This window comes from Sorex araneus, chromosome 9, assembly GCF_027595985.1.
Source record: "Sorex araneus isolate mSorAra2 chromosome 9, mSorAra2.pri, whole genome shotgun sequence".
NCBI classification, from domain to species: Eukaryota; Metazoa; Chordata; class Mammalia; order Eulipotyphla; family Soricidae; genus Sorex; species Sorex araneus.
The window spans coordinates 33,717,299-33,733,258 of NC_073310.1; the positions used below are offsets into that span (position 1 = coordinate 33,717,299).

At 43.1% G+C, this 15,960-nt stretch overlaps 1 protein-coding gene across 1 annotated transcript in view; it reads left to right on the forward strand.

Annotated features, from left to right (window-relative positions):
• The window catches only part of PGBD5 (piggyBac transposable element derived 5), a 120,032-nt gene that overhangs the window by 75,843 nt on the left and 28,229 nt on the right, over positions 1 to 15,960 (forward strand). The window contains exons 2-3 of the mRNA XM_012935099.2: positions 626 to 1,053; positions 12,667 to 12,801. Of these exons, the coding sequence (XP_012790553.2) occupies positions 626 to 1,053; positions 12,667 to 12,801 (563 nt within the window). The remainder of the gene's footprint in view (positions 1 to 625; positions 1,054 to 12,666; positions 12,802 to 15,960) is intronic.

Below are 15,960 nucleotides of genomic sequence, written 5' to 3' on the forward strand. Positions count from 1 at the left end.
AACAAGGTTGGGATGCACACAAGGAATATGCCTTAACCCCTACACTATCTCTCTAGTCCAGTTAAAGTTTTCTCAGTGTGCAACAACCAGACATTCCAAATTAAATATTATGAATTTGAAGTGTTTCTGGCAATGCTCACCCATGTCTCATTTCTCAGTAAAAAGAGGTGTGAGTGGATAAATTTGAAGCAGTCCTGACACAGGCAATACCTCATAAAAATGTCACACCTAGATTAAATTATTTTAGACTCAAGAGGCAAAAACAATTGAAAAAACCATTTTTATGTAGAAAGATAGCTTAACTTGCAAAAACAGGGAAGCCAGAAAGCTTTGGTCAAGCCTTTGTATTATGAATTCAGATGTCTTCTCCTCTCCCGCATGCATCAGTATTTTCTCTTGAGTATGCCATATTTTGTAAGAACATGGTGCATGCAAATGAAAAGGTGGTTGCTAGGACACAGGCTGTTGGGAGCACAGCTATTGTATATGTGGGGGCGGGCAGGACAGCTTCTGGGGATGGAGTGTTTGAGTTCTGCCAAGGTATATTTTGGAGGGGTCCAGGAATGCGGAGTGTTCCATGCTGGATCAGGCCAGTACAGTAAGCACATGTCCATCTTTATTTTAGGTCCAACAAGAAAGATGCCCCCCAGTGCCAGTGCCATGGACTTCTTCCAGCTTTTTGTCCCTGACAACGTCCTCAAGAACATGGTGGTACAGACAAACATGTATGCCAAGAAGTTCCAGGAACGGTTTGGGAGCGACAGCACCTGGGTGGAGGTGACGCTCATGGAGATGAAGGCGTTTCTGGGCTACATGATCTCCACGAGCATATCCCACTGCGAGTCAGTCCTCAGCATCTGGAGCAGTGGCTTCTACAGTAATAGGAGTCTTGCCCTTGTTATGAGCCAGGCCCGCTTTGAAAAGATTCTCAAATACTTCCACATTGTGGCTTTCCGCTCCAGCCAGACCACACACGGGCTCTACAAGGTCCAGCCCTTCCTTGATTCTCTGCAGAGCAGCTTTGACTCAGCCTTCAGGCCTTCCCAAACCCAGGTGAGGCATGTATGCAGAAAAAGAGCACCAAGAGGGCCCTTCCCTCTTCTTTGGCCTCACTGGGTAGCAATAAAAGCCCATGAAACAGAAGTAACCTGGGGCCTCCCTTGGTCCTTCCTGGGTTCTGAGGTCAGATCGAGGAAACTCTGCTCCTCTCCCATCCCACTAATGCATAAATTTCACATTAAAGAGGAGAAAAATAATAGCTACCCTACCCAGCCACAAAAGTCAGGATTCAGTTTCTTGTTCTGGGATGCAGTTCTGTTATTTAATCCTCATCCTCCCTTCCCAGTAATTTTTCCAAATTGTATTTATTTCTAATATTAATTCTGTTGTCATAGTCTGTGCTCATCTATTGATGATAACCAGGTGCTCAAAGCCTAATGGGAAAAGGAATGAGCCTGAAATGTGAATATTTTTCAGGAGTTCCTCATGCTTTACCTGGTACATGTATGCAGATGTGTGTGTGTGTGTGTGTGTGTGTGAGAGAGAGAGAGAGAGAGAGAGAGAGAGAGAGAGAGAGAGAGAGAGGGGAGAAGGAGAGGGAGAGGGAGAGAGAGAAAGTGAGAGAGAGACAAAGAAAAAGAGAGAGACAGAGGGGACAGGGGAGAGTAGAGAGAGGAGAGAGGAGAGGGGAAAGAGGAGAAAGTGAATTTCAAAGCGTTCTAGAGCCAGCTAACAGTTATGGCTGCTCGTGCTGTTCTGGTCTCCCTAACCTGTCCTGAGTCTTGTGATTATTACATTTGACTGTAGCAAGTTAGTTTCTGAATAATCCTTTGATTTTTCTCTAGTAATCTATAGAAGTAAACTAAAGAGGTGGGTTTTTTTTTTCTTTTTGGGTCACACCCGGCAATGCACAGGGGTTACTCCTGGTTCTGCACTCAGGAATTACTCCCACCAGTGCTCAGGGGATCATATGGGATGCTGGGATTCGAACCTGGGTCAGCCGTGTGCAAGGCAAACGCCCTACACGCTGTGCTATCGCTCCAGCCCCTAAAGAGGTGGTTTTTAACTATAGGTTTCTATAACCCAGATTTTGGGAAATTCTCGACTCACATGAGCATAATTCCCTTGAGCTGTTTTATATGGAAACAAAAATCAACTTCATTTTTCTATATATACCTATATATATTTTTCTATATATTCTATATATATTTTCTATATATACCCATCAGTTTCCATACTGTTGTGCCTCTCCCTTAGGGATCTTCATAAACCTCAGGTTCTTTTGATGTTCCTTCCTAGATTCTTTCTTTAACTCCATCACTTACCTCCTTCTCTACACAGCTCAAAATCTCTGGATTAAAGTAGAGAGAGAATATGGGGGAAATTGCCATAGAGGCAGGGGGAGAGGTGGGATGGGGGAGGGATACTGGAGACATTGGTGGTGGAAACTGTGCACTGGTGGAGGGATGGGTATTCGGTCATTGTATGACTGAAACTCAAACACGAAAGCTTTATAACTGTATCTCACGATGATTCAATAAAAAAAGAAAAGAAAAAGAAACCTTCGGGTTTCAAGTGCGCAAGATACTTTCCTCTCAAAGGTCTGTTGCTACCTTAAAATTGTCTGGGATGTTCTACCTCAATTCTGTGAATACGACCTCAGTCTTAGCCATCTTTTTCTGGCTTCTGGGAAGTTTCTTCTTTCTGCCCTTGCAATTTTTCCCAGTCTCTGGCCTAATGAAAGTCACGGAAAGAATGTCAACTCTAACCCTGCATTCTCATGTTGACTTCCAATTCCCTGCCTGATCCTACTATTTAAATAAAATGCATTTTTTCCTGGTCTAACAGTTATGTCACTTAACTTCTTACATTATGGGGTCTTTAGGATACATGAGCTCTGCTTTTAATAGTCCCTGCAAAACCAAGAATACTGAGTGCATTTGTTTTTGTTTCACTTAACATTTGCTTGATTGAAAATAAAACTAAGGATGTGTTTGCCAGATGCAAAGAGAAAACAGTAGTATTCACAACATCCTTAGGGACAATCATTTGAAAAGTTGTTGGAAAAGGCTGTGGGCTGTCTGTGCTGAATATTGCTATGGCATTAAATAGCCAGTTTTTTGGATGGTTTATATTTAACAGTCTAAAGATAAGGTTGTTGAGGATCCTTTCAGTTCTGAAGGTAGGCTCGTCCATTGGTGACTCTGATTAGGTGTGTTGATGCCTATGTGTCAAACCCATGCTGTCTGTAATTGAAATATCACACATCAACAATCTTTAATCCAGAGTGATCATCATGGCTGTGTATGTCTCTGGAGTCTTGGATATCCTGAGACTGCAATGCTCACTCGCAGTTTTTGAGATTTATGGGCATGGGTGTTTGGGGGTAGGAATGGTGTGCAGTGGTGTTCTGAGTAGCCGTTGTTGGACTGTGGGTGTGGCTAGATGGCAACTCTATGACAAGGCAGCCTTGTTGTGGGTAAGGAGCCAGTCCAGGAAGCACCTGGGGAGATGGTTCCTTTATTTTATTTTATTCTTATTCCTCACGTTTGCTTTGCTTCCAGTTGTTGAGACACAGGAGAGGGCCCAAAGTTAAAGGCTATTTGGGGCACTGGAAGACAGATGTAGAGTACTGGATGCAGGGGCAAGGGCAGGGACAGGCATGTGATCAGGGCTGAAGGGAATGACCAGAGTGGTGGCATAACCCAAGTTAACAACAGTGTAGGACCTAATACCAGACCTCTCCAAGGAGAGGAAGAACCCCTGGTTTTGCCCCTAGGAAGCAGGAAGGGAGTGGCTAGTTCTCTCTGATTCACACCTCCCACTAGCAGTCAGCATGCTGTGGGCTGGATCATAGGAATGCAGTTTATAAGAGGTGACCCCTAGACCACAGCACCAGGTAGTAAAAGTCGAAAGTGGGTCTGGGGGCAAACAGAATGCCCAAAGTACTATACCCAAGTGACAGGAACACAGAAAGGCAAACTCCCTTGGACTAGTGTTTCCACTGGCTGATAATCAGATAGAATGTGTTCAAATCCAGAAGAAAGGCAGAGAGTTTGGTTGCTCATCAACAACAAGATGATTGGCCTTCTACAGCCAGTGAATTCCGTAGCACCTTTCCTGAGGGCCATTCCTGCTACATGTGAAGACTGTTTTGAATGATTCTCATTCATCTCTCCACCAAGTGTGGCGATGGCTTTGCTCAGGACTCCCAGGATTCTCTGCATCCTGTCCCCTTACACACACTTCACTCACTTCAAAGACCTATACATATACACTCTGCCATGCAAACTTATAACCTTTTTTTATTCCCCAAAATATGACTCTTTGGGATTAATTTAGAGTCTTTTAAAATCTTCACAGGGCTGCCAGAATCAAAAGGTAACTCCACATTCATATATGCACGTTTGTTTACATACAAACACAACTTGGAGACTCTATTTCCTCAGAACTGGGGACAGGTTAGTTAGGAATATTTTCAGGGAAGGATCATACAGAGAAGTGAATGTTTTTTTTAAAAATTTTTTTCATTTTTGGGTCACACCCGGCAATGCACAGGGGTTACTCCTAGCTCATGCACTCAGGAATTACTCCTGGCGGTGCTCGGGGGACCATATGGGATGCTGGGAATCGAACTCGGGTCGGCCACATGCAAGGCAAACGTCCTACTCACTGAGCTATTGCTCCAGCCCCGAGAAGCGAATGTATTATCTTCCACTGACACTGTACACACAGAGGGGCTCTCAGGACATACAACTGGGTAACAGAAGTCTTGACAGTCTTCAGCTGAAGGAGAAAGCACCGGGTTTCATTTTCTGTGTGCTGGGGAGTGTACTGCTCGGTGAGGCATTGTGTCATGATAGAAAAAATGGGAAAAAACCAGTGGAGGCTATGAATTATTGCTGGCTTTGAAGCATATGGTTAAATCTAAATTTGCAACTCATCATCTATTCCATGAAGGTGTAGTTAGGTAGGCGGTTTTCTCAAAGTGAGAGTGAGCACGTAGCTTTCTCTGATGGTCTCCAAGTGGTGTACACTTTTTAAAATAAATTTTTTAAAGCAGAATTGGGCAGGGAACAGCACAGCAGCAAAAACATTTCTTTATGCCGTCTTTCCTCTTTCCTCTGCTCCATTCCCTCTTCCCTCACCCCACCCCCTACCACTCCAAGAGAATTGTCTATTTTGCTAGAGTGGTTCCAAATGAACACAGAAGCAGTGAATGTAATAAGGAAGTGTAATAAGTTAGCTTCTCCTGCCTTTTCGTCATGAGCCCAGCACACAAGGCTGGGTTTAATGCTCACCCCTCCTGCACCATAGCACTGTTGTCCCGCTGTTCATCGATTTGCTCGAGTGGACACCAGTAACGTCTCCATTGTGAGACTTGTTGTTACTGTTTTTGGCATATCAAATACGCCACAGGTAGTTTGCCAGGCTCTGCCGTGCGGACGGGATACTCTCGGTAGCTTACCGGGCTCTCTAAGAGGAATGGAGAAATCAAACCTGGGTTGGCCACATGCAGGGCAAATGCCCTACCCACTGTGCTATCGCTCCAGTCCCCACCCCTCCTATAGCAATAAAAAAAAAAGAACTCTAGGGGCCAGTACACACAGCAGAGACTGAATGCTTACAAAGGTGCTTTGTTTTTTAATGAAACTCATGATAATATTAGTGGAAGAAAACTGTCCAGATCACAAGTGAAAGGTATTCTCTCTGTCCTGTGAAACCTTGTGTTGGCTTTGGGAGCATGTTGGAATGAGGAAACTTGGGCCCGGCCACAAATCTGCTGAATTACTTCAATGAATCCACTTTTTCAGTAAAATCTCTAGGGAAGGATGTTCTTGAAGCTTGAGCAGTACTAAGGAAGAAGGGGCTGGTACACTTTTACTGTCAATGGCCAGTTAGTGAATAACTTAGAATAAATTGTGGCTTGTATAGATAGTCATCTCTGCCACCACTGCCAGGCGGCATTCATGGGCAATTCATAATCAAGAGAGGTTCTACTAGAACCTTTTATTTTTATTTTGCTTTTGTTGGGGGGGGGGTGGTCATGCCTAGTAACTGCTCTTAGCTCAGTGCTCAGGGTTTTTTTCTGGTGGTGTTCCAGTGTCAGGAATTAAACCTGGTAGTCCTACATGCACAGCATATGTATGCTCCAGCCTTTTGTGCTATCTCCCCAGGCTTCCACTGGAGTCTTAATTATAACAGGAGTGGATCAGAGAAACTTCGTTCACAGCCCCAAACTAGAGCACTATACAGAGTTCTCTGAATCATATTATTTTCTGCACCTTTTGTTTTAATAAACTACAGGTTTGCACACAGATGCTTATGTTTGAAATATGACCAGATTGTGAAGTACAGGTTGGAAGTACTAGGAAGTATTGGGAAGTACTAGATTGGAAGTACTAAAAGGTACCCAGAAGTCTCCCAGGAAAATTTGAGGCTGAAGAAGCAAAGCTTTGACCATCTCTGCCCCCCCCCCCCAGCGCCCCTTATCTCTCCCATCCACCCCTCACCCCTGGCTATGGAATCTGTTTTGTTGGGCTATTTCTTTTTCACTTTATTGTCACTGAAGAATCCCTGTAACAATATTATCAAGAAGTTGATATAGGTCAAATAAGTTTAGAAATTGCATTAAGATCCTGCATCAATTCTGCAAAGCCAGAGACTGAGTTACAGCAACAAGGTGTTGCTCTACTTGAGCAAAGGGTTTTTGCAAGCAGAGCATTTGGCCTGGGAAAGAAGGTTGTATACCAATATGTAGCACTCTTGATTACCTAAAGAATTAGTGTGCTCATATTACAATATTTTATATTTCACAAATGTGTGCAGTCCTTCTTTGTCCCTCTCTTACTGACTCATTTCACTTAGTATGATACTCTCCATGACTGTCCACTTAGAAGCAAATTTCATGATTTCATCTTTCTAACAGCTTCATAGTATTCCACTGGGTAGGTGTACCAAAGTTTCTTTAACCAGTCTTCTGTTCTTGGGCACTTGGGTTGTTTCCAGATTCTGGCTATTGTGAACAGTGCTGCAATGAACTCAGGTGCAGATGTCATTTCTACTTTGTTGTTTTGTACTCTCGGGATATATTCCCAGAAGTGGTACTGCTGGGTCAAATGAGAGCTCAATTTCTAGTTTTTTTAAAAAGTCCATATTGTTTTCCAAAAAGACTGAACCAGTTGGCATTCCCACCAACAATGAAGAAGAGTCACTTTTTGCCCACATCCATACCAACACTGGTTGCTTTTGTTCTTTTGGATATGTCTCAGTGTGAGATGATATCTGTGTGAGATGATATCTCATTGTTGTTTTGTTCTGCATCTGCCTGATGATTAGTGGAGAAGAGCATTTTTTCATGTGCCTTTTGGCCATTTGGATTTCTTCGTTGAGAAAGTTTCTGTTTATTTCATTGCCTCATTTTCTGATGGGATTGGATGCTTTCTTCTTGTAGAGTTCAACCAGTGCCTTGTATATCCTTGATATTAACCCCTTATCAGAAGGGTATTGGGTGAATATTCTTTTCCATTCCATAGGCTGTCTTTGTATCCTGGTCACTATTTCTTTCTTTCTTTCTTTAAGGATTTTATTTTATTGAATCACCATGTGGAAAATTACAATGCTTTCAGGCTTAAGACTCAGTTATACAATGCTGAAACAACCATCCCTTCACCAGTGCCCATATCCCACCACCAAAAAAAAAAAAAAGCACACCTCCCATCCCGCCCCCCCCGCACCCCCCTTGCCATGTAACTGATAAATTTCACTTTACTTTCTATTTACTATGGTTACATTCAATATTTCAACACAAACCTCACTATTATTGTTAGGAGTACGTCACTAGTCAGACCTGTTGTGAAGAGATATGAGGTTTTGGATTTCTGTACTTTAGTAAATAAGTCCAGGGAGATTTCTTCCAGATATTGGATCATTGCAAGCTTGTAAACCCCATCTGTGGCCGTCATAATATGGCGGTCACCACGCCCTTCACCCCCGGCAAGGAAGAGGCGAGAGAGAGAAAAACCTTTCCCCTCCTGGGTGGGCAGGGGCCGCAGCTTAGTTCTCAGTCTGGAGACATTCTGCAAGGAATTGCCCATGCCGAAAAATTTAGCTGGTGTCTGGAGTCACGCTCATGCAGCTGTGGAGAGGCCGCACACATGTGCGGCCCCCGGGATCACATCTTGGCGGTGGGCTGGTCGCTATTTCTTTTGAGGTGCAGAAGCTTCTAGTTTAATATAGTCCCATTTGTTTATCTATGCTTCCACTTGCGTGGTCAGTGGCGTTTCATCTTTGAAGATACTCTTAGCTTTAATGTCATGTAGGGTTTTGCCGACCTTTTCTTCAATATACCTTATAGATTCTGGTATGATGTTGAGGTCTTTAATCCATTTTGATCTGACTTTTGTGCATGATGTTAGGTAAAGGTTTGAGCCCATTTTTTTTCTTGCATATAGCTGTTCAGTTTTGTCAGCACCATTCATTAAAGAGGCTTTCCTTTCTCCACTTTATATTTCTTGATCACTAACGAAAGATTAGATAATCATATATTTGAAGGTGTAAGGATATTCAACCCTATTCCGTTGGTCTGCGGATCTGTCTTTGTTCCAATACCATGCTGTTTTAGTTATTACTGTTTTGTAGTACAGTTTGAGGTTGGGGAAGGTGATGCCTTCCATCTTTTTTTCCCCCAAGAATTGCTTTAACTATTCGTGGGAGCTTGTTGTTCTATATGAATTTCAGGAGTGTTTGATCAAATTCTAATATCCAACAATAGTAGAGACAAGGGCCAAGAAGATTACTCCATGGTTGGCCTTATGAGCTGGAGGAGAAGGCAGCTGGGATCAAGCTGGAAGACAAGGGATCACTAAGTCAATGATGGTTGGAGGAATTGCTCAGAATGGGAGATGTGTGCTGAAAATAGATAAAGGACCAAATATTATGACTTCTCATTATCTGTAATCTGTATTGCAAACCATAATACCCATTAGTAGAAAGAGAGTAAGAGAACAATTATCTGCCATAGGGGCAGGGGAAGGGAAGGGAACTGGGGGGTGGGGAGGAGGATACTGGGGACATTGGTGGTGGAAAATGTACACTGGTAGAGGGATAGGTGTTAGATCATTGTGTGACCTAAACTCAAATATGAAAGTTTTGTAACTATAGCTCATGGTGATTCATTTGTATCACTTGTCACTTGTCATCCCGTTGATCTTCGATTTGCTTGAGCAGGCGCCAGTAATGTCTCCATTCGTCCCTGTTGTGTGCTAGTGTAGCCAAATGGTATCTGCTCGCTCCAGGAACACGAAGAGCCTCAAACCTTCGTTCAGGGTTTTGACGAAGAAGTCTGACCATCTTGTAGGTGGGTGGCCATGTGGTCTTTTGATGTCCCGTGGAATCCAGTTAGTAACAGCTCTAGTCCAGCGGTCGTCTCTAAATCGCATTACGTGTCCTGCCCATCTGATTTTCAATGCCTTGACAAATGAGACAGTGTCCCTAATTCTTAATTGTCGATGGAGGTCAGAACTCCGGATTCCTTCTCTCACTTGTGTGAAATGTGATATTCTAAGCATTGTTCTTTCAATTCCTCTTTGGGGTACCCGAATAGTGTTCTCGTCCTGTTTTCATAAGGCCCAGGTCTCTGAGGTATATATTAGTGCAGGAAGAACGGTGGAGTTGAAAAGATGTGCCTGGAGCCAGAGGTCCTTCGTCCTCTTAACCACTTCTTCGACACTCTTGAAGGCGTTCTACACTGCTCTCTTCCTCCTGCGAAGTTCTGGCACCAAGTTCTTCCTGATGCTGAGTTCTCGACCCAGCTGCTGCATGACATTCTTGAGGGTGGCTCTGAAGAGTTTCGGTGAAATAGTATCACCCTGCCGAACCCCTTTCTTTACATCAATAATCACTTCCTTGTAGAATGGTGAGATCCTGATGATGAATCTGTAACACAGCTTGTGGAGGATCCTGATGTACTGAGTTTGAATGCCCTGTTTGGCTAGGGCTTTGATGACCGCTTCAATATGAACAGAATCATATGCCTTTTTTAAATCAATGAACATTAGACAGAGCAGCATCTTGAACTCTCACGAAACTTCAATGAGCTTGGTCACCATGTGGATATGATCGATCGTGCTCACTCCTTTTCGGAACCCCGCTTGCTCGCATGGTTGTCCTTCGTCTAGTGTTCTGTCTATTCTGTTCAGGAGGACTCAAGTGAACAACATGTAGATGACAGACAACAGGCAGATTGGGCGATAGTTGCCGATGTCATGGATGTCTCCCTTGTACAACAGAACAGTCCTGCTGGTTTTCCACTGGGACGGAACCTTGCATTTGGACAGGTAGCATGAGAAGAGCTGAGCGAGTGTATTGACAAGTACTGGCAGCAGATTTTTCAGGTGTTCAGGTCTGACCTTGTCTGGACTGGTTGCTATACACATCTCTACCAACAAAATGGCATATTGGATTTCAGAAAGGAGACCGTTGGGAACAACGTATCTGTCCTGCAGAATTTGGTATGTGGGCAGGTGGACATGGCTATCGAAGAGATCCTAGTAGAAGTCGTGAAAAATCCTCTCCATTGCCCTTCTGGAAGATGATCTGATAGATCCATCAGGACGTCGGAGGGCAGTCATCTTGGTCTTGTAGTTGGCAAAGGACAGGCGAGCGTTGTGAGTACTTTTCCTGGCTTCTGCCGCATCGTCCAACACTTCTGCTCTTCTCTCTTCGAGGTCTTCCTTTATTGCTTCTCTGCAAAGCTTTGCGAGCTTGGACATTAGCTTGTGATTGCCTGAGGCTCGTGCCAAACCACGTTGGCGAATGAGCTCAAGAGTTTCCAAAGACAGACATCTGTTTGTGGCTTTCCTACTCTCAGCATTCCTCATGCAGTCATGGACGTGCCGAACCAGTCGATTGTATTCCTTGTTGATGTTGTCAACGATGGCATCTTCCCACATTCCTGCAATAGTGCCAAAGAGCTCCCAGTTGGTGGTCATTCTGGGAGTTCTCTTCTTAAACTTAAACTTTGCAGTCCTTTCTCCCTACTCTGTGAAGTAGAATTTTGCATGAATGAGATGGTGATGCAATCCTGTTTGGAATTTTGAAACAGCGACATCAGTCAGGCAAAACCGTTGATTGAATATGATGTGGTCACTTTCATTGTGGAACTGTCCACCGGGAGACTCCCATGGCCACGTTTAGATTCGGCCTTCTGGAACTGTTAGTTACCATGGATGGTCTTGGTCAACATGATGAACTCAGACAGTCTCTCACCCTGTTTGTTCCATTCTAGGCCGTGGGTCCCAATGTGGAGTTCTTCGGGTGACCTTCTCGGTCCTATCTTGGCATTAAAAACACCAACAATGATCTTGTAGAATGTGTGGTCTTCTTCATAGAACTTCTCCAGCTCCATGTAGAAATTCTTAATTTCTTCATCGTAGTTGATATTTGTGCGTAGACAACAAAGATAGAAACTGCCGGCAGTGAACCACATCTATTTAGAATAATTGTCCAATTCGGGTTGTTAGGCATTCGAATGAATCAGTGCTCATGGCCAAGTTCGTGTTGACAAGGACACTGGCACCACCGACGCCTCTATTGTCACATGTTCCAAGGAACAGTTCTTCTCCAGTGTCGAAAATGGGGTGATGTGATCGATGCCTTGTCATCTCAGTGAGACCAATGATGTCGTTTTGATCTTCTGCACTTGCACCATCAGATCTTGATGGATGCTTCCGATGCCAACATATGTGCATTAAAAGTTCAGACAGTTATTTTAGTCCTTCTTCATTTTGGCAGTCTAGTTCATCCCTGGGATTTTATCAGCCTCTTCTTGCTCATCCTTAACGCTGCTGTACTGCGGGCTCTTTCAGTGTCAGGAATGAGGCCCACTGTTGTTACTGTTTTTGGCATATCGAATATGCCACGGGTAGCTTGCCAGGCTCTGCCATGTGGGTGGGACATTCTCGGTAGCTTGCTGGGTTCTCCAAGAAGGATGGAGGCTTTTAGTGCGGTCTACAATCGCCATTATAGGTGTTCCCACGGTTCACACCATATTTGAACCCCATAAAAATGGGGTTCAAAATCACCTGCTCATGCCCTCCATCCATGGTGATTCAGTAAAATAAAAATAAAATAAAAGAATCAGTATGCTTCTTTATTCACCACAGGGTCAGGAACCAGATTCAGTGGTAGAATCATACAAAATCAGAATAGATTTTGGATTAGAAGTATGTAAATTTTGAATCAACTAGAGAAAAACATTTTTTAGCATTAAAATTATCCATAGAAAAAGGTCTTCCTTGGAAAGAAGTGGTTACCCACAATTGGTACTTTCAGCTGATAGCTGAAACCCTTCCTAGAGATCCTTTTACTAAGAGTTTGTTACTGAGAACCTAAGTCTAACATTCATCATCGTTACTATCATCTATATGTCATCTGATACTTTTCCTCTTGTCAATTCCCGTGTTTCACATATACTTTCTTATTTAATCCTTCATAAATGTGGGTGTAGACACTGATAGTAACCTTTCATAGATGAGAAAGACTGAGATCAGAGAGCGAAAGTAACTTGGCCAGGGTCACTTTACTGATCAAAGGCAGAAATTAAATCCCTCCACCCCACAAGCTCATGCTGACTTTCTTGAGAATCTGCTTGTTTTTCCCTGGCAGGTGCTACATGAACCCTTGATTGATGAGGACCCTGTGTTCATTGCGACATGTACAGAGCGGGAACTGCGAAAGAGGAAAAAGCGGAAATTCAGTCTCTGGGTTAGGCAGTGTTCTTCCACTGGCTTCATCATCCAGGTGAGTTCTGGCCTGGGCCTGCAAAGGTGGAGGGTAGATAGTCAAGGGCCCTGCACTTTTTTGGTAACCAGTGACCTCACTTGCTCTTCTCTCTTTTTTCTTTTTTGTTTTAACATTATGTTTTTATTTTATTGTCATGTGCTTAGAACATCTGACACTCAGCAAAAAAAATCGTCTTACAAAGATGTGAACATAAGGGGAGAGAATAAGTCTGGTGCTATATAGAATGACTGGTTGACTGTTTAAGGTTATGTGGAAACTTATTTATAAGTAACTAATGATGACTTGCTCTTCTCTCAAGGAACCTCTCCAAAGGACTTCCATAGAGCTATTTTGTGGTAGATGACTTCAGCTATATTGAAGAAATTTTCTTCTATTCCCATTTTATTTTTTTCATCATGAATGGGTGTTGGATTTTTGTTAAATGCTTTCTCTGCATCTGTTGATATCATATGCTTTTAATTTTTCCTTATTTTGATGTATTACATTGATTAACTTGTCTACAGTAAGCCATCCTTCCATCTGAAATTAATCCTATTTGGTATATGATATCTTTCATATATTGTTAGATTTGGGTTTGCTAATACATTTTTTAACTATTTTATAGAATCACTGTGAGATAGATCCTTTCAAAGCTATTCATGATTGGATTTCAGTCGTACAGTATTCCAACACTCATACCTCCAGGGCAGTGTACATTTCCAGTGTCCACAGGTTCCCTCCCATTGCCCCCCCCCCATGCCTGCCTCTATGGTAGGCACTTTTCTTCTTCTTCTTCTTCTTCTTCTTCTTCTTCTTCTTCTTCTCTCTCTCTCTCTCTCTCTCTATCTATCTATCTATCTATCTATATATCTCCCCTCTTTTTGGATATTATGGTTTGCAATATTCATACTGAAAGCTTATTAAGAATATTCCTTTACCTACTTTTAACACTCAGATCTTGTCCAGCGTGAACATTTTTAGCTATTATTGTCTTACTGGTATCTTCTCTATCTTACCTTCTCTTAGCCCCCACACACACTTGTGGTTAACCCCACCCATTAACCAGCCCTCCTAACCCCTGTTTTCCCTCGCAATGGATATTAGTCTTCTACTATATATTGTTTTATATACCACAAAAGAATACAGTCATTCTATGTCTGTCCCTCTCCTTCTGACTCATTCCTCTCAGTATGATACTCTCCATGTTCATCCATTATAGGAAAATTTAATGACTTCGTTTTTCCTAACAGCTGCATAATACTCTGTTTTGTAGATGTGCCATAGTTTCTTTGTGTTGTTGTTTTTTTTTTTTTTGGCTTTTTGGGTCACACCTGGCGATGCACAGGGGTTACTCCTGGCTCTGCACTCAGGAATTACCCCTGGCCGTGCTCAGGGGACCATATGGGATGCTGGGATTTGAACCCGGGTCGGCCGCGTGCAAGGCAAACGCCCTACCCACTGTGCTATCTCTCTAGCCCCAATGTGCCATAGTTTCTTTCTTTTTATTTATTTATTTATTTATTTTTTTTATTAGTTTATTTTTAATTAGAGAGTCATCGTGAGGGTACAGTTACAGATCCATACATCTTTGTGCTCATGCTTCCCCCATACAAAGTTTGATAACCCATCCCTTCACCAGTGCTCATTCTCCACCACCCGTAAACCCAACATCCCTCCCCCCCTCCCCAGTCCCATCTCCCCCCACCCCACCCTGCCACTATGGCAGGGAATTCCCTTTTGTTCTCTCTCTCTGATTAGGTGGTGTGGTTTGCAATAAAGGTGTTGAGTGGCCATTGTGTTCAGTCTCTAGTCTGTATTCCGCCCGCCTCACCCTTCCCCCACATGACCTCCAACCACATTTTACTTGGTGGTCCCTTCCCTGAGTTACCCAGAATGAGAGACCAGCCTCCAAGCCATGGAAACAATCTCCTGGTACTTATTTCTACTATTCTTGGGCATTAGTCTTATAGTCTATTATTCTATATTCCACAGATGAATGCAATCTTTCTATGTCTGTCTCTCTCTTTCTGACTCATTTCACTTAGCATGATACTTTCCATGTTGATCCACTTATATGCAAACGTCATGACCTCATTTTTTCTAACAGCTGCATAGTATTCCATTGTATAGATGTACCAGAGTTTCTTCAACCAGTCATCTGTTCTAGGGCACTCGGGTTTTTTCCAGATTCTGGCTATTGTAAACAGTGCTGCGGTGAACATATAAATGCATATGTCACTTCGACTATACTTTTTGGCTTTTCTGGGATATATTCCCAGCAGTGGTATTGCTGGGTCAAATGGGAGCTCAACCTCTAGTTTTTTGAGAATCGTCCACACTGTTTTCCAAAAGGGCTGAACTAGCTGGCATTCCCACCAGCAGTGTAGAAGGGTCCCTTTCTCCCCACATCCTCTCCAACAGCGGTTGCTTTTGTTCTTTTGGATGTGTGCTAGTCTCTGTGGTGTGAGGTGGTATCTCATGGTTGTTTTGATCTGCATCTCTCTGACGACTAGTGATGTGCCATAGTTTCTTAACCATTTGTCTGTTCTTGGGAACTCGGGTTGTTTCCAGATTCTGGCTATTGTGAACAGTGCTGCAATGAACATAGGAGTGCAGATGGTGTTTCTGCTGTGTGTTTTTGGGCCCCCAGGTAATATTTCCAGGAGTAGTATTGCTGGGTCAAATGGGAGCTCAGTTTCTAGTTTTTTAAGGAATGCCCATATTGTTTTCCAAAAAGACTGGACCAGTTGGAATTCCCAACACAATGAAGGAGGGTCCTTTTCTCCTCACATCCACGCCAGCACCAGTTGCTTTTGTTCTTTTGGATGTGTGCCAATCTCTGTGGTGTGAGATGATATCTCATTGTTGTTTTGACCTGCATCTCCCTGATGATTAGTGATGAAGAGCATTTTTTCATGTGCCTTTTGGCCATTGGAATTTCTTCTTTGAGTAAGTTTCATTTCATTTCATTGCCCCATTTTCTTTTTTTTTTAATTTAATCTCTATTTTTATTTTTTGTAATGGATCCCTGTGAGGTTCAGTTACAGACTTACAAACTTTCCTGGTTACATTTCAGTCATACAATGCTCAGCACCCATCCCTCCACCAGTGCCCATTCTCTACCACCAATGATCCCAGTGCACACCCCCCCACCTCATCTCCGCCACCCTGCCCCAC